Raw genomic sequence first — 18,792 nt, 5'->3', positions numbered from 1 at the left:
TGTGCAGATCTGCTTTCTCCAGAATTTTGCAGATACTTTTGGTCAGATTCTCTGCTAAGAACAGAGGGAACAGCTCCTTTTACAAAAATAAAGGCCTGCCCATTCAGATAACTGGTCTTCTGAGTTTTCTGGGAAAATAATCAACCTGAACTAAACAGAATTTTGTAGCAGTTGCTGTGATCTGAACACAAAAGCAGCCCACACTGTAAACATTAAGTCAGGCCTTCCAGTCTGATTAATTGAATAATGTCTACTTATATTGGAATTTGAATGTGTTTGTTTTCTAAAGCCAGTATTTTCAAAAACTGGGGCCTGCATTTAACGTATTAATGTGATAATTTGATTCCTAACCACATGATCTCATTTTCAAAGTTTTGAATACAAAGCATAAAAATTCTTGGCTTATGTTCATTGTGGAAAACAGAGTCAAAAAAGCAAAAGGATTAGTATCTGTTTTATACAAGATCCTTCAGTCTTGTGTTCTTTAGATGAAGGAGCATCTACAGGAGTGTCTCCTGTTAGGTTTGAGTAGGACCTTACAAGCTTCATGTGGCTGCTAGAAGTGCAGTGTCAAATTAGTCAACATGAATGGTACCCTGGCTTGGTACTAAAGATGCCTTGTGACTGCGATGCTTTAATGTCAACCTAGCACATCTGTATTTGTTAGGCTGACTTTAAAAGAGTATGGCTCTTTTTTCAAATAGTGAGCAACAAACTTTAGTAGTTAATTTCCAGTTTGTGATGTATTTTGTTCTGTAAATTTAGTTAACAGTAAGTAGCCAATTTCAGGTCTAGTCTTTGTTATGTAAGTCACTGAAAAGAAGGAAGGGAGGGGAAAAAGAACAGATACATTGCATCCACAGAACTCATAAAAAGTGCTATATTCTGTATATTTCTGAAAATTATTTTATTACAGGTCACTTTTGTGACATGTGACCTTTCATTGCATAATAAAATCCAAGTACAAATCATCCAGTTATTTTGTACAGATAAATCTAGTATATCTTTCCGAATGGCTTATGTAAAATGGTCTTGTGCTCTAGACATGTTAGTTTTCCCTATCTGTTGTTGGGTACTATTTTGCCATAAGCATTGTGGTTATGAATGTGATGAGTAGAGAAAGAAGCTCATAATGGTACATGCACTGTGAAGGAAAACACCAAAATACAAAATATTTTCTTGCTTCTAACAGTCTAATGAAATTCCCCTAGATGTTAAAGGAGGTACTTCTGTTGGCAGTGGTGGGCACTAGGTAACATCCTGTGTGCACCTTTGCTGTACATTAAGGCTTTTGTACTGCCTTGATCCTGCCTTGGCTAAGGATGGATTTTGGCCGAAAAGGTAATGACTAGTGTGGGTGAACTGTAAAACTACTCGGTAACATGACCTCTTTTTTTTTTTTATGTTAGCCACTATTTCATAATTCCTGCACATAACACATTCACCACTTACTGTGTCTACTCCTTATTGATAAAGAGCAGCATGGTACTAACTTCTGAAATTTTTGTTTTCTTATTATTGGGTGCTTTAATTTAGGATATTTGACACTGAAGACTGAGGAGGATATTGCTAATTTCGGATATACTTTACCTGTGAATAGTTAGGAAGTTTGCAAATGGAATGATAAACCAAATTAAATCAAGACATTTACACCCTTATTTTGGGATAAGTTTTTCTCTATTACATCCAAATCTTGTGAACTGTGCTCTGGTAACTGGTGAAACTCTTGCGTTGACACCCTTACTTGGTGGAATAAACATTTGCACGTAGTCTAAATATATTCACTATTGTTTGATCCAGTCTCATAAGAACAGGATTAGATGTTTGGCCAGGTTTCCTGAATTAGAATCTGAGAGCCCTGATATCCTCAGGCATACTACATTACAAGCACCTGATTTTATCTCCCATTCTTCAGTAATGGTTATTTTAAATAGTTTAGCCTCTTAGGCTTTTTTTAAGATGAAAATACATCTCTGTATTCACACCGTATGAAACCTGTGGGTTCCTCAGACTGTCTTTGTATTTTCACTCTTGTTCAGGCAGTGCTAAATAAATGACTGTTAGGTAATGTGTAGTCTAATGTAATGGGAAGTCTCATTACAGGGACTTCTTATCACTTGACACAGCCCCACTGGGGTTTGTTCCTGTACGTGATATTATACTCACTTCATAAGATGGAGGGACTACGTGGAGAGCTATGCCCCAGCACTCACATGCTCAAAAGAGGAGCTGGAACACCTTAGAGAAGGGTTAGTGCCCAGTGTACTCAGGTGCAATACTTGGAGGTGAACTGAAGACTCATGTAGTATTACTGTTTGTATACAGCCTCTGAGGCAGTGCAGAAAAGTCCCAGCACAGATTCTTGTTTTGAGCTTGAACTCTGTGCCAGGACAAGTATTTTGGTCAAAGAAAACTAGTATTACACTCTGATGGCACAGCAAGAAAAATCCTTTCTCTTCAGTAGTGCATCTAGTCTATAGTGTGGACTTCTTACCTTTCTCATCTCTAGTTTTTATTTTCCTGTGTTTTGGCCTAGTAGGCCTCCAGCTGCATGTTTTCTTAGGGGCCAGTCCTACCTCCAGTGTTACTTACATTCTCTTAACCCATTTTTGTGATCATCTTAGAAGATTAAATGAGCTACCTTCACTGCCGGTTCTGCAGAATCTTACCTGTGGCTGAGTAATGGTGCTGTTCATTAGGGAAAGGAAACCTGTTCCTTGCCAGTTACTCTAATGCAGCATGGAGATTAATCTTCCTCCCTACTTACATACTGGGCCCTTTTCTAAGTCTAACAAACTTAATGAGATGCTAAATGTAACGGACTTTAAGGGAGGAACTTACTTGTGTTTGCTTTTGAAGTATTGACTTTCTTACACCGGAAGGTCATTTGAATGTCTTCGAAGAATTACTGAAATATGTATTGATTTCAGGGGTTTTGTTATTACACCTGCTCCATGCCTTCTACTTTGCCCTCTTTTCTATTAATAGGTAACAGACTATCCCTAGTTCTGATATGTAAATTAATAAAGCACATGGAGAGATAGACAAGACTACAAATATGGAGCAAGATGGAGACTTATTCAGGAGTACACCTCTGTTTAAAAAACAAACCCTAACAATTACATTTTAACAAAAGGATAAAGGTGAACAAGCTAGGGAGAAATGAATGGCACGCTTAATTCTCCCATAACACTCTGTGGGAAGTCAGAAAGCCCTCTGTGCATTTAGAAGATGGGACGCACACTGGTGAACGGGCAGGAGGGAGTGACTGTGCTGCTGCAGGGAGATGGGCTGCATGGTGTAACAGGATTTAGCGATGGAAAATACCCGTGATTTTCATTCGGAGCATTACAGAGTCACAGCTGACCAGCTATTAAGATGGACAGAAGGCATCGAGGTTACCAGAGAAACGCTTTTTTAATCTCTCTCCCTGACTAGCGTGCGAGTGCCAGGTGGGAACATAGTTTGGAGTTGCTTGTTGCGAGAAACGCCATTTCCCCTGACAAATATTTCCTCTGCGGATATACTGGCGTATTCGCCTCTCGACGTTTTTTGCCCATACGTCTAAGTAGGTGCACAGGTTTCAGGACGTGGCGGGATTTCAGCACTGCAGGACAACGGCACGGCATCGGCGGTCCCGGAGCCCCCAGGCTCCCCTCCGCTCTGGAGCTGGCGGCAGGGGCGCAGCGGGACCGCCTGCTCCCCTCCCGGACCGGGGACGTGAGGTTCCGTCCGGGCCGCCCCGTCCGCAGGAGCCGCTTACCGGCGGTCGGACCCCTCCGCCCGCTTGCCTTTGCCGGCCCAACGCCCCGGGGCGCCGCGGACGAACGCACCCCGGTCGCCGGCACTACCTGAGCAGCCTGCCGGCAGGCAGAGCCTGCCGCTGCCCCAGATCGCTGCCTGCCTGCGCGCGCCTCCCTGCCCCCAGCCCGCCGAGCCTCTGCTGCCAATGGGCTGGGGCGACGGCTGCCGCGGGGCTGAGCGCGGCCAATCAGCAGCCGGAGCCGGGGGCAGCGCGGGCCAATGGCGGCGGGGTCCGGGGCGCCCCGCGGGGCCGGCGGCCACAAAGGCCCCTCAGCGCCGGCGGGTGGGAGCGCGGATGAGGCGGGCGGCCCCGGCCCCGGCCCCCTTCCACCTCCTCCGCCGCGTTTCTCCTGCGAGGGGGGCCAGGGTAAAACGTGTTTGTTGTTTTTCCAGGCTGCCGCGTTTGCCTAGGTCATAAAAACACACCACAGCGAGTTAACCCTAATCCTTGTAGGTATTCAAAGCCTGGCACTGACCCTGGTGGGAAGAGCCGGTTATCTTTCATCCTTCAGACTAGTTCGCCACAGCCTAAGAAATTCTAGTAGCCTTATCATCGTGGCAACTTAAAACCATATGGGGAATAATTTTCAAAACTGTTACAGAGAATTTTCAAGGAAATCCCTTCTTCCCTGGTACCTCTGCTAAAAGTGCTTCAAATACTACCCTACTGTTAAAAGGCCCCGTGAGGAAGTAAGCGGGTGGTTGCATGTTTACCTTGGTGCAGTGGAGAGGGATTGTTTCTAGTTCAAAATCAGACATCGCACTGGTAAGACAAAGCAAAAAGACTGACTGGAAACATTCTGGCACAGTGCCATTATTATATCCGTTACAGAAACGCTACAGCTAGAACAAGGGAAGTGGGGAGGAAAAACAAGTCACAAGACTGGCAGCTGTGAGTTAGTGCCTTCGTGCCTCTCACAAATTGGAAATGTTTTGCATCATGCCTTTCTTTGCTAGGTGAAATATGTTTTTTATTTCAGCGTACATTCTAATAAAAAGAGAAGGCTGGTTCAATACTAGTACCTTGTGTTTATCTGTGGAAGTTAATGAATTAAAGGGGTTATTTGCTGGTTAGTCCATAAACATGATGATAAATCATGTGAAGAAGTGTTTGAGGGCAACCTGAAAACATTTGAATGACATCCCCCCCAGCTATTTTATTGTTACTTAGCATATCCTTACCCTGCATGCATTTCACGGGGATAATTAAACAAAATTAGAAGTCTACTTTAGGTGGGCAGATGAATTTACATTTAATAGAAGTCATAAGTGGAAAAACAAATTGCAGTACATATTTCTAAAGGATCCTGCTTTCTATATATCTGTATTGCTATTCTACTTGGCTGTACTGTATGGTTGAAATTTCACATTTAGTCCCTTGCTTTCCACAGAAGAAGAAGCAAGGCAACTAATACATGTTTCCATCTATATCAATGAACAAAACTTGCAATGCATATGTGTGCGTTTGGATATATGCAATTTCAAATAAATAGAAGCATCATTATCATATTGTTCAAAGCAAAGCAGATTCTTCTCAGTCACCTACTGATTTAAACACTGTAACTGGTGCTTAGTTAATGCTGGCTGGCTGCCAAGTGAAAGCAATTATGTGCAATAATAGCAAAATTAAGAGATGAGTGTTGCTGTTTTACAGCAGGACATGGCAAAACCCATTTCCTTCTGTCAGCTATATCTTGATTACACACAGTCACACAAGCACACACTCTCTTACACCCATACACATGTGCACACAGCACTCTTGTTCTTTGTCGTTTGCTGTCTTTCCTGTGGGTTTTAACTTGAGGTCACTGAAACCAGAAAAGAGGAACAGTATAGACCACAGTGTTTGAAAGCAAATGAGAATAAAGCTCTCACTTTGTGGGGAAGGAGAAAAAAAATTAAGAAAGAGCAAAACAAAAAGCCAACCCCAATTACTGTTCTGACTGTGATAATACTTTGTTTTTCTCCCATTGGCAGGTGTCCTAGTGGTAAATGTTACGTGGAGGAACAAAACTTATGTGGGAACACTGCTGGACTGCACAAAGCACGACTGGGCCCCTCCTAGGTAGGCAATCATTCTGAGTCTGTGTTTTCTCTGCTGTATTTTCACCCCCAGTCTCTGTGAAGAGACTGTATGGAGATTAATAAAAACCAACTGGTTATAATTGAAAACATGCAGCAGTGAAATGAGTAATTCTCTGTTCCATACTGAAATGCGCAGTGGGAGTTTTTATTTCTTCTTGTTTTGTGTTTTTGAGAGGGAAGGGGAAACACACGAGATTCAATCAGAGGGCAATTAATGTTAAAATGCATTTCTGTAAGTTTGGATAGTTTTTCTTTCCATTGTTCTAATTAGGCGGTCTTGTTCTTTTTCCATTTTTGTCCTTTTCTAATAAGTTTCCCTTTGAGACTGTAACTGTCATGTGGAAGAAGGACATCTTTCCTTTAACATGTATGAAGGTTCTGTTACAGGAGGTGGTGGTGTTTTGGTATTTATTCAGTTTACAGCTCCTGCTGATGAAATCTGCTCTTGTTTATATAGGTTTTGTGAGTCACCAACAAGTGACCTGGAAATGCGTGGAGGACGGGGGAGGGGAAAGCGAGCAAGGTCTGCTGCAGCTGCAGCTGTACCTGGGAATGATGCAAGTTTTGCAGAGTCCAGAGGACTTCAGAATAAGAATCGAGGTGGTGCCAATGGGAAGGGGAGAAGGGGCAGCCTTAACTCCAGTGGGCGCAGGACACCCCCAAACTGCACCATGGATGAGGTGAAAGCCAGCCCCTCATCCACAAACAAGAGGAAAACTAAGCCTCCAATGGAGCTTGATTTGAATTCCAGTTCAGAAGACAATAAATCTGGAAAACGTGTTCGTACTAACTCTAGAAGCACTCCCACCACCCCGCAGGGGAAACCTGAGACTACTTTTTTGGACCAAGGCTGCTCTTCTCCAGTGCTGATTGACTGTCCTCACCCCAACTGCAACAAAAAATACAAGCACATTAATGGACTAAGATACCATCAGGCTCATGCACATTTAGACCCAGAAAACAAACTGGAGTTTGAGCCTGATGGTGAAGACAAAATTTCAGACTGTGAGGAAGCATTGAGTAATGTGGCACTTGAATGCAGTGAGCCAAGCACAAACTTGCCAGGCTTTGATCCACTAAAAGCACCGACATCTCCTTCCTCTATCACTGCCACAGGGACCCCCAAGGGAAAAAGGGAACTGACCAGCAACGGTCCTGGTTCAGTTATGAGTTCCAAAACTGGCAAGAATTCTGGCAAAAAGAAGGGTCTGAACAGTGAATTGAACAGCCTTCCAGTAATTTCTAATATGGCAGCTACACTGGATAATTGCTCTGTAGCAGATGGCAATTTGCAAACTGAAATGCCGAAATTGGAGGCTGAAGGGTTAATCGACAAGAAGAGTTTGGGTGATAAAGGCAAGAAAGCAAACAATTGCAAAGTGGATAAAAACCTTTCCAAACTGAAAACAGCCAGGCCCATTGCCCCAGCGCCAGCACCGACTCCTCCTCAATTAATAGCTATACCTACGACAGCCTTCACAACCACCACTACAGGGACAATACCGGGACTGCCCTCCCTAACAACTACCATTGTTCAGGCTACACCAAAGAGCCCTCCGCTAAAACCTATTCAACCAAAGCCCACAATCATGGGAGAGCCAAGCACTGTAAACCCAGCTCTCACATCACTCAAAGACAAAAAGAAAAAGGAGAAGCGAAAGCTGAAGGACAAAGAAAGCAAAGAGACAGGAAGTCCCAAGATGGATTCCAAGCTGGGAAAGCTGGAGGATTCAAAAGGGTCTGGGAAGGACTTATCTGGACATTTTTTAAAGGACCATCTCAACAAGAATGAAGTGCTAGCTAATGGACTGTCAGAGTCTCAAGAGAGCAGGATGGCAAGTATTAAGGCTGAAGCTGATAAGGTTTACACGTTCACAGACAACGCGCCCAGCCCTTCCATAGGGAGTGCATCCAGGATGGAATGCAGCACTTTGGTGAATGGACAATCTGCCATGGCGCCACTGCATGTGTTGACACAAAACGGTGCAGATAGCACAGCCACTAAAACCAACAGCCCTGCTTACTCGGATATTTCTGATGCGGCTGATGATGGTGGCTCTGACAGCAGGTCAGAGGGCTTGAGGTCAAAGGCCAGCTCTCCATCAGATATTATTTCTAATAAGGACGGTGTTGTAAAAGGGCATTCTTCAACCACAGCACAATCGGCTCAAGCAAAAGAGTCCCATTCTCCCTATTACCATGGCTACGATCCTTATTATTCCCCAAGTTACATGCACTCTGGACAGGTCAGTGCCCCAGCAGCTGGGAACAGCAGTACCCCACAGGGACTGAAGATCAAAAAAGAGGCAGAGGAAGAGGCTGAAAAGAAAGAGAAGGCAGAACCATCAGATGCCAAGAAAAGCGAAAGCACTTCCTCTAATTTGCAACCACAACATCAGTCAGTAATAACGCAAAGACACCCTGCACTTGCTCAGTCACTTTATTATGGACAGTATGCCTATGGGCTCTACATGGACCAAAAGTCCCTAATGGCCTCTAACCCTGCTTACAGGCAGCAGTATGAAAAATACTATGAGGACCAGAGACTAGCAGAACAGAAAATGGCACAAACTGGGAGGGACTGTGAAAGGAAGAATGAACCCCCCTTGAAGGAGATTGGGAAAGATGACAACAAGCAGAAGAATATTCCATCTGCCACTATTTCAAAGGCCCCTTCAACTCCAGAGTCCAGCAAAAATAACACTAAAATAGTACCTAACAAAGGCGAGGAGACAAGCAAATCACAGATCCTTTCCAATCACCAGCAGCAGCTTCAGGCTGACAGTTTCAAAGCCAAACAAATGGAAAACCACCAGCTCATAAAGGAGGCTGTGGAGATGAAATCTGTTATGGACTCCATGAAGCAAACGGGAGTAGATCCAACCACACGATTTAAACAGGTGAGATCACAGGAAATGGAACAGGAGTGTCTTGGTTAATCCTTAAGTCAAGTGAGATTTTGCCTCAGATTCTGCTCTGTTCTTCTCCCTTTGCAGCCAGACAAGCTCTGCCATCCATTTTTCATGCTGGGTAGTACTGTAATCTGTGAATAGACCAGTAGAGTTTTCAGTTGAGCTGTTTGAAAAGGAAGGAGAAAAAACCAAAGATCTAGCAAGGTGGTGACAGAACCCAGGTTTGAGACCTGAATAGACTTATTTTAAATTACATGCATCAGTAAAATAGAATTAGATTTCTCTTTTAGATGTAAATTCTAAGCAATTTGCTTAGTTCAGAAATGAGAAATTTCAAGCAAAATAAGCAGCTTTTGTTGTGAGAGGACTTAAAGTAGATTTGAAATATGGTTTCTTTTTTTTTGTTAAATAACAGTTGGCATTTACTAAAGATGGGTGAGCCCATTCTTTGAAGAGTTGGCTTGAAGCTCAGCTCTTTATCTTAACCCAAGGTGACCTTTCTGAAGCAGTTAAGTTCCCCTTCTCTCCTCAACCAACCTCAGTCCCCTACAGACCTACATAATGGATGAAATACTCTCTCCATTGAAGTCAGTGATAGTTTTGCCATTGACTTCAGAGAATTTCATCCAGTGGCTTCATGCTGACCTTCCTAGATATTGCATTGCCTTCATTCGAGACAATGCGACTGTCTCTGTGCTCTGAACAGGAGCCTCGATGCTTGGTGCTTTCGTGTTCTGGTGTATGGTACATCCCAGAATTCACCCTTACTGCCTGTCATTCAACGTACAGTGGGGTCAGGTGAGTGGGATTTAGGGAGCTCTAAAGGAAGTGGGATGGTGCAGCCCCAAGCAGGAGATTTCTGCTGATTCAAATGAGTGTTTGAACCAGACTGTTCAAGGGTCTAGTTGTGTGCTTATGTTTCTGTTGCACGTGCCATAAATGTGTACCAGCTGGAGGCAACGTTTACAATTAGCTCTTGCGTATCCTGTATTAGAAAAAAAAAAGTCTTCCTGTTCCTGGTCAGTACTGATTTGTTTTAAAGAATCCACCTACTTAATTCTGTAATGTGTTTATAAACTGGTCTGTGTAATATATTTTGCAAAAATGTATTTATGATATCCTGTATGTGTTCTTTAAATACTGCTGTAAATACTTACCAACATATAGTTTTACAAACTTGAAGTAAGACTGTCAGCTGAAGAAGTCTGCCTTACAGTCTGACTTCCACTGATTCCTGAATGTTTGTAATATAAGAGGCAGCATTAGCATCTTTCCAGTGAGATCAGTTTTTCAGGTTCATTGTTCCAGGTAATCTAAGTGCTCTGGCATATCATTAGCCAGCTTTAATTCTGTGGTTCACAGGTATTTTTTTGCTCTCTAGTGGGAAAACCTCTCTGTGGACTTTAATGAAAATGTTTTATGAATAATGTGGTCTCAGAACTTTGATACAATGCATACGTATTTCATGATTAAACTAGTTAAAGGCATGAAGAAGGATATAAGATGAAGCAATTGAATTAAAATTTGATAATAGTCTCTTGCTCCTTCATTGGAATATTGGTTTGACTTTGAGCGGAAGGCACTCTGAAGCAAGCAAACCTCTTCTCTATGTGATAGGGATATGTTCTTAAAACAGCTATTAAAAATACATTAACTGAAGTATGGGAAATATCAATAACGACCTTATTTCAACATCTAAGTTCAGAACAAAATTTTTTTTCTCCTCCATATTAGGATCCAGATTCACGAACATGGCATCATTATGTCTATCAGCCCAAATACCTTGATCAGCAAAAATCAGAAGAACTTGATCGTGAGAAAAAGTTAAAAGAAGATAGCCCTAGAAAAACACCTAACAAGGAAAGTTCCCTGCCTAACCTTCCTGTCTCATTAGCAAGCATTAAAGAGGAGCCTAAAGAGGTCAAGCGTTCTGATTCTCAATCAGTGGATGAGAGCAAGATAAAAAACGATGATCGAAAGACTCCTGTAAATTGGAAGGACTCTCGGGGTGCTAGAGTAGCAGTTTCCTCACCAATGAGTCAGCATCAGTCATATATCCAGTACTTGCATGCTTATCCTTATCCACAGATGTACGATCCCAACCATCCAGCCTATCGTGCAGTCTCTCCTGTCCTAATGCACAGCTATCCTGGTATGTATTCTGAAATTTGCCTTGCACACTAGTTAAGATTTACACCCTCAAAGTGCAGTAAAGCCTGCATTTAATATTTCTGTTAGTAGCTAGGGTAAATTAGAAGCTTCATGGGTGACATTTGTTTTGCTTGTGCTTCCACGAGGGAAAGTTCTGTAGATGAAACTGATTTAATACAAGATGTTCCTTTTATGAACTGTCACAGTTTCCAGCTACAGTTTTCTCAACCCTTGACAGTCTGCTATTGCTGTTAGACTGACAGATAGTTTATTGCCTATAAAAATATTCTAAGCACTTACTGTCAGAACCATTATAGTTACTATTCCTTTCACTTAAAGAGGAACCATAAATGTCTGAAATGGCTATCAGCTCAACCCTCTTTATAACCTCCATTCATCAGGGTAAATTAGGTGAAGAAATTGAAGAGCAAAGATGCCGTTTGATAGTCACGTGATCCGTTTTTGATGTTATCCTCTGTCCTGGCATCTCCTCCTCCACCTTGATAAAACCAAAATGTAAAAACAGTAACTTGATGTGGTATTTATTGTTTACCTGCAGGGGCCTATCTCTCTCCAGGATTTCATTATCCAGTTTATGGGAAGATGTCAGGGAGAGAAGAGGCGGAAAAAGTCAATACCAGCCCAAGCATCAATACGAAATCAACCACTGAGTCCAAAGCACTGGATTTGCTCCAGCAGCATGCCAACCAGTATCGCAGCAAGTCCCCTGTTGTAAGGCTTCCTCTGTTGTTACTGAAGAGTGGTACATATGGGGAGGGGTAGAGAACATCATTTTAAGAAGCACACAATCTGGCATCAAGCTCTGAATGCATGATTCTTCTTTATAGTACTGTTTTAAATAAAAGTGATTTATCATTGGGAAGCTTTTGTGGCATAAACTGGAAGTGACATTTGTAACAGTTCTGTGCTCAGAGTCTTCCTATCTTAAATGAATGTACTCAAATAGAGACATAGATTCAGAGATACCTCCCGGTGCACAGTTAAACAGGAAGCTCCTGTTTGGAAACAAATTATGAAATGAGAAGTTGGGTGAGGGATTTGGTAATATCCCCTCCCAGTATTTGCCAAGAAGCCACATCTTCCAGACAGCAGATGACCAGCCCCAGTTTCTGAAGATTTCCACATTGGAGAAAATAGTTATTTTACTTTCAGATATGTTGGTGCTAGCTTTAATTTTGAGCAAGTCACTGACTCTGATTCTGTTTTTAAAAGGGCTTTCTTACTGTTCAGGCAGGCTTGATCCCCAGAGCGCATTAAAGAGGGATTCATTTACATCAGCTTTCAGCGGCTTAACGAGGTTGTTCAGGCATTGGCAAGTCAGCCAGGCTTAAGGGAGCCCAAAACTAGACGTCATCATGGTGGCTTCACGCTGTAGTGTGTTGCCTCAAAATCTCCATGCCTTGGAAAATCTTCCATTAGCCAGATACACCAGCTTCAGATCAGAATCAAGTGCAGACAATCCAGTAGAGATACTTCAGAAAAAATCAGCTTCACCATTTGAATTCAAAAGGTTGTTGCCAGGTAATGGCAAGTGTGGTTTTGTTGTGATTTCGTTCCCTTTAAAGTTCTCACATTGGTTTTCTTTCACTTTCTATTACTAGCCTGTGGAAAAATCAGCAGCTGAGCGTGAACGGGAAGCAGAAAGGGAACGAGACCGTCATTCTCCTTTTAGCCAGCGGCATCTCCATACACACCATCACACACATGTTGGAATGGGTTACCCCCTTATACCTGGACAATATGACCCATTTCAAGGTGAGCAGAAGATTTCCAATGGTGGGATTAGCTTGCCTCATGGAGCTGCTATGTTGACATTAGAAATCATGCCCACGTGAAGTATTTTGAATAGAGATCCTGTCGTTAAATCAGAAGTGCTTTACATTTAGGAACAAGGCTTGAAAATTCACAGCATGGTCTAACAGCAAATGAATAGCTTCATGCCTGAGAAATACCAAGTTTTGTTTCCAAAACTGGGTGTTAGAGCATTATTAAAGATGTACCAGTTAGGCTGTCATTCACAGGAATGTTTTGATTCCTACTACAAACTGACATTAACTGGCTGAAAGGCAGTAAAAAACCCAAACCAAACAACCTCCTTCTTGTATAGTTAGGGTTGTGTAAGCAATGGAAGAAGTGCGGCAAAGACAAACGCTTTTTATACTGAACATATTTTATGTACAAGGCATTGCAGTCACAAGGGTTTGAGCTTGTTATAATTTGACCATCTGAAAAAGGACTCTTTGTATTTTGGCAAACACAGTGCACAAATTTGCAGTCAGGGAAAAAGCAGCACAGTAAGATACAATTCATTCTCCCTAGGTTTCATACCAGTCTTTGACTGTTTTTCTCTAACCCTGGACTCTAGCTGAATTAAAAGGAGATTTCCTCCCATGCAGCAAAGTACATGCTATCACAATTGGTGGCTAAATTACATTAATTCATTACATTCACTTGGTGCCTCAGCAGTTACTTCTCCTGTGTAAAAGTCTTGACATTTCTCAGTTTGATTCAGTGATTCCATATGCCTTTTGGGATGCATTATGCTTGTTCAGTAGGAAAACTGTAAAAATGGTAAGTTATTACGGAAGTATTGTATTCTGAGCGGCTGGCGTGTCATTTCTGTAATTCACTGTGACTTTTGATTCTTGTTGTTTCCTGGTACCTATTACTTCTACTGAGCTTCCTATTCATGAACTCATACGAACCACTTAGCATCATGCGGTGCAGTACTTGGAAAGGAATACAATAAGTAGGGATGCTGTATTTTCTTGTAAAATATCCATCAAGGACAATTCAGTTTACTATTATGAAGGCATATTGATCATACTGGGCAGACTGTCTTAACACTGTTGCCTGAAATATTTGCCACTCATGTAGTGTTGAAACCCCACCATTTTCTGGTGAAGTTTTTTGTCAGTTTGCCTTGGAGATGCTTCCTGACATTTCTCTTATCACAAATACCCATTAAAACCAGAAGTACGTCAACATTGCTTTGTTTCTTCTTACCCTCAGGACTGACCTCTGCTGCCCTTGTTGCCACTCAGCAGGTGGCTGCGCAGGCATCTGCGTCTGGTATGTTCCCTGCACAAAGAAGGTAAATAGCCAGTAAATTATATATCTTAACAGAGAGAGGAGAAATCAAATTGTAGATTTTATAGCCTGATGGTCTGCTGTTCCTTGTATGACAGTTTATAAGGCTAAAGAAAAACTTGGGACTTTGGGTTAATTGTAATTTTATTCTCTTTAAGGTGACATTTTGTCCTTAGTTCTGTCTTTTAACTGGAACATAGATCACTAAGAAGGAACAAGTAGTCTGTCTTCTGAGATTTTCCTTAGACTGTGTTTTAAGGATTGGCATTAAGGTAAAACAAGTGATTATGAGATAAAATTTAAGATCCAAATTTTTTGTAAAAAGGTTTTAAAGTTCACATGCAGTTAGATCCACGTACTACCAGGAAAATGTAATATTTTATCTATCCTATCTATCCTGCAAGTCTGCCTGGCTTGCTGATTTTGCTTTCAGAGAGGTATTCTTGGGAGTCTATTAAAGGTGACATCGTATTAAATTACATACCCATTCCACGCATTTACCTCTCAGTTATTTACTAGGTTTTCAGTAGAATTTAACCTTCAGCCATCATCCTTAGTCTTCAAGAGGAAAGAGACTCTTCTGTATTGTAATGATCCCATCTCAAGTGAAAAACCCAACGCATCCTTAACATTAGGTTTTCTTTCATCGCTGCCCTGTTAAGCCTCAGAGTTTAATGTATTAAATAGTACTTAACGGTCCATGGTTTTGGGTGTCTTTCTGAAAGCTGACTCTGAAAACAAGTGACCATGTAAGGCTCTTAGCTGGAATTATTTGAGTGAGGAAGGTTTGTAGCTCTGAAAGAGCTGAGGGATGCTAGGGTCTCAGATCCCAGAAGATAAAACCCAGCACAGGTTACTTGTTAGTAGGTTGTCCTGGCAGGGGAGGGATGAAGATATGGCTTGTTGTCTTTTCTTCTTGGGGTTGAGAATACTGTGCAGATTTCATTACATGGTGTACCTGAGGTGCAGAAAAAAGCTAGGAGTAAAGCATACTGCATACTAAAACATTCTTCTTTCTCCTTTCAGAGAATGATGAGTTTGGAGATGTACGTTGTCATGTGACTGGATCACATGAGGAAGCGCTTTATTACAGACATCAGTTCCATGGTGTTAATTTGAAATGCCTTAATGGCAGGCAAAAACCAGTCATTTCATTTTTGTAAATTGCAGATTTTATCACAGAGTAACAAATGTTGCTGTAATTAGACTTCTGTTTTTATATATATATATGCGTATATATATATATATACATATATATATAAAAATATATATATATTCTTTACTTTTTTTGTATCAGTACCAAGGCTCGCACACAGGGTCTGCTGCTAAGTTGCGAACCACACAGTAAAAGGAGATATGTATTTGTCATGTTTAGAAAGTGTTAACCGCAAAAGGCTGTTTGTTTCTTTTCTCTTCTTCCTCCTTTTTTTTCCCTTTCTTTTTTCTTTCCAATTGTAAATAATGTTATGTATCAGTGTGCCTGAACCTTGCATACCCTTCTGATATTTCCCACAAGCTCTCAGAGAGGCTAACTGTGATGACACTTTGGTACAATGTAGACGTCTATTTGGTGGCTCCTATTAAGATGCATCAGTGTAAAATGTTACTGTATTCACTGTTTCATTGTAATTGTGTATTGTGAAAAATATACCTTTGGAAGGCATGGGGATTCTAGTACCACAAAAACTGTGTTGTATATAATGTATAGATTTTAAATGGAGATAATGAGCATCTGTGAATAATGAAATGTCTTTTTTGATAATCTTGAATGGCAGATAACCTAATAGCCTGCATACCAGAAGACATTTGTGATTGTTCTATTACTTGAATAGTCCTGCAGTCTTTTTTTTAATGTTTACAATTAGCCAGTTTTAGAGGAGAGACTTTAATGCCATTGCCTGGTTACTTGTTTTATGCTGTAATCTAGTTTATTTTATGTAAAATGTATATCGAATGCTTTCATTTTTATACCTGCCTTAAATAATTTGGCAATCAGAATAAAGAAAAAAAGTTGGTTTTATAGTTTCTTGGTGTCTATGGGCCACTTTGAAAGATGTATCACAGGTACAGACAGCAGAGGCTGCAGCTACCACATAGCGACTAATCTGTGTCACTAGAGGTTCTCTCTGGGGCTCAGTTACTGGTGTGCAGCTGCAGCCGTCCCATGCCTCCCCGCTGGGCCTGTGGTGGTGTCCTCTCCCAGCGGGCGATGTGGGGCCCAAGCCAGATGGCAGTGAACCTCTTTCAGTTGACCCTGACAGGCTCAAAGAAGGCCCATAGTGACACCTTGGACGGTATTAGTGGAACTTAATTCTCTAATACCTGTTTTAGAGCAGCTTTGTGTGCTACAAATTTTAGGCAATTTTCTTTCTATTATACCTGTATTTCCCACCCCGCCTCCCAATGAACAGATGCCTAAAAACAGAGGACCTGTTGATTAAAAAAAAAAAAGTCCTTTGCTGTGCTTAACCTGCATTGCCACAAAAGAAATGTTTTATGTGGCTGTACCACCTGTTTTGTTACAGTGCGGTTAACACAGTATACAACAGTATGAAATCACTAATCGTAACATGAAAAAAATAAATCAGATTTTCTGGTGAGGTTTTTGAGACTTTAATGTTTGTCCTTTTCTGCATATCCCAGTTATATTGATTGTCAAACTGTTTTTTAAAGTTCTACTGTTTTTTTTTTGTCTTGTATTTGGTTTTTTTTTTGACAGGGTGAATTACTGCAAGTTAAAGCTTGTTCTTGAAGTCAGTTCCATTTCTTCTACCTTGTGAATACCTAATACAGAAGAAAGAATTAAAGATTCCCAACAGACAAGCACACTTGGACTTTTTATATTACTATGATGAATCTGCCATTAATATTGCTATAATTGTTTTATTTTTATAGGCATAAAATCAGTTCCCTTAGTGACTAGTTATAAGGTTTATTGATTTTTACTACACATCATTCATCTGTGGCTTACTCTTATTGTCTTGTTCTGAATACATTCAAAAGTCTCACAGTGGTGACATACTACAAATTAGCCTCATAAAAAATGGGAAGGAAGGGGTGTTTTATGTGGAAAGGGGATATTGTGAATGCAGGGCTCTTGAAATAATAAATGCCTTATTACTTCTATAGTAAAGGCTCAGATGGCTTTTGTATTGAAATGTACCATTGATTTTTTTTTCTACCTAGACCATTAATGCTTCTGCAGCAAAACAGATCTTACAAATTCACACTATTGGTGATTTTGATTTAGCGTGGTTTAAGATTGAGTGTCGTAAGTAACTGGAATGAATGACTCTGATACAGGGTAAGCAACAGTTAAAATTATCATTAATGGTATAGCTTTATTATATCCTTGAAGTCTGTAAGAGGGGCTGATGTCCAATGCCATTTCTTGTATTCCTTCAGTTAAGGTCCTTGTCTTCCCTCTATAGTTTTTCTTTTGGTTTAACACTTGCCATGCTGACCTCCTTAAAGGCTGTGCAACAGTGAGCATGTCTCCCTGGTTCAGCACTCCCCAAAGCCAAAGAGGTGTCCACCCACATGTCCAAGCATTGACATGCAGCTGCAGTGGTCATCCCACCACTGTGTGAGTGTCCAAAGGATGAGCAAACTGGAGCGGTAATACAAGGAAGACAATTTACAAACCTGGTAACCAAGAGCTGCGGAGGCCAGTTGCTGGGAAGGGGCAGCTGAAGCAGCACGATACAGATATATTTGCAGTCAGTTTTCCACAGGAAGGGCTTGTACTTTTGTTCCCTGCAAAGAGCCTCTACCGGTCTGCTCTTCTAGCAGCAGCAATCAGTGACTCTTTCTCCTGTTTTTCATCCAGATGTTGCTGGATGTTTTGCAAAGGTGAAGCAGAGCTTCTGCTTTGCACTTATTTCTTTGAGTTTCTAGCCTGTCTTTGGAATCCAGCCAGAGAAATGAAAGGTCTGTCAGTGAGAGCCCATCACACAGACCCAAAAAACCCAGCCAGTGAGGACCACTCCTTGTGGTGCTGCCACTGGGAAAAAAATGGATGTGAACAGAGAAGGGGTTGGAGAATTTTTGAGCAATCATGCATCTCTACAGGCTGAAAGAGGACAGGGGTCTAACTGGCTGAGCTGGCTGGCTACCAGGGCTAGACTAAAGCTGGTGAAAATGGTGGCTAGGAGTAACATTTCTCCAGTTTTCTAATTTTAGATTCCCTGGTGCTCTCAGGGAACACCTGAGAACTCACAGGACTAATTCCGTGCTGTGCCACCACCCCCTTGCTTGTGAAAGGTGCATTGGTTGGGCTTAACCATTGGGTCTTTGGTCCCACTTCTCAGTCTGACAAGCGCTGGCAGGACGAGTGGCCCCAAAGGGCATGAAGTTAGAGAACCCCTGAATCCATCCTAAAACACACCAGGGATTGCTGATAGCACAAAAACTGGCATAAGCAAAGAACACCACAGTGCCCTTCTGCAGCTCTCCACCCTGCCTCTTCCAAGGGAACCAGTGAAAGAGTGAAGCAGGGAATTCAGTTCGTATATCCTCCTGGCATCACAATCTTGTCACTATCCTTGTCACAACTGACAGATGAACTGTCCTCATCTTTCTGCCTCAGAACCTCACCCTAATGTTTGCCACACTCTCACTCCTCCTTTCTTCTCTCCCCTCACTGCCCCACTTGCCCACTTAATAGGCTCTCTTGCATCCATTTGATATCATTGAAACTCACTCTATATGTGTTGCTAAAAACCTTCTG

The 18,792-nt window shown here is 41.7% G+C and overlaps 1 protein-coding gene across 6 annotated transcripts in view; it reads left to right on the top strand.

Moving 5' to 3' along the window:
• The window catches only part of ZNF608 (zinc finger protein 608), a 92,975-nt gene extending 77,769 nt beyond the window's left edge, over window positions 1–15,206 (top strand). For 5 of the 6 annotated variants that reach the window (XM_075078317.1, XM_075078318.1, XM_075078321.1 and 2 more), the window contains exons 4-10: window positions 5,782–5,869; window positions 6,347–8,789; window positions 10,536–10,953; window positions 11,512–11,684; window positions 12,575–12,728; window positions 13,986–14,067; window positions 15,090–15,206. In XM_075078317.1, the coding sequence (XP_074934418.1) occupies window positions 5,782–5,869; window positions 6,347–8,789; window positions 10,536–10,953; window positions 11,512–11,684; window positions 12,575–12,728; window positions 13,986–14,067; window positions 15,090–15,096 (3,365 nt within the window). In that variant the 3' untranslated portion in view covers window positions 15,097–15,206. Of the gene's footprint in view, window positions 1–5,781; window positions 5,870–6,346; window positions 8,790–10,535; window positions 10,954–11,511; window positions 11,685–12,574; window positions 12,729–13,985; window positions 14,072–15,089 lie in introns of those variants that run through there. The other variant, XM_075078322.1, reaches the window with a different exon arrangement.
• Window positions 15,207–18,792: the final 3,586 nt, after the last annotated feature.

This window comes from Phalacrocorax aristotelis, chromosome Z, assembly GCF_949628215.1.
Source record: "Phalacrocorax aristotelis chromosome Z, bGulAri2.1, whole genome shotgun sequence".
Taxonomy (NCBI): Eukaryota; Metazoa; Chordata; class Aves; order Suliformes; family Phalacrocoracidae; genus Phalacrocorax; species Phalacrocorax aristotelis.
Note: the sequence above shows the minus strand (reverse complement) of the source record. Positions and strands in the feature narration are given on the sequence as shown.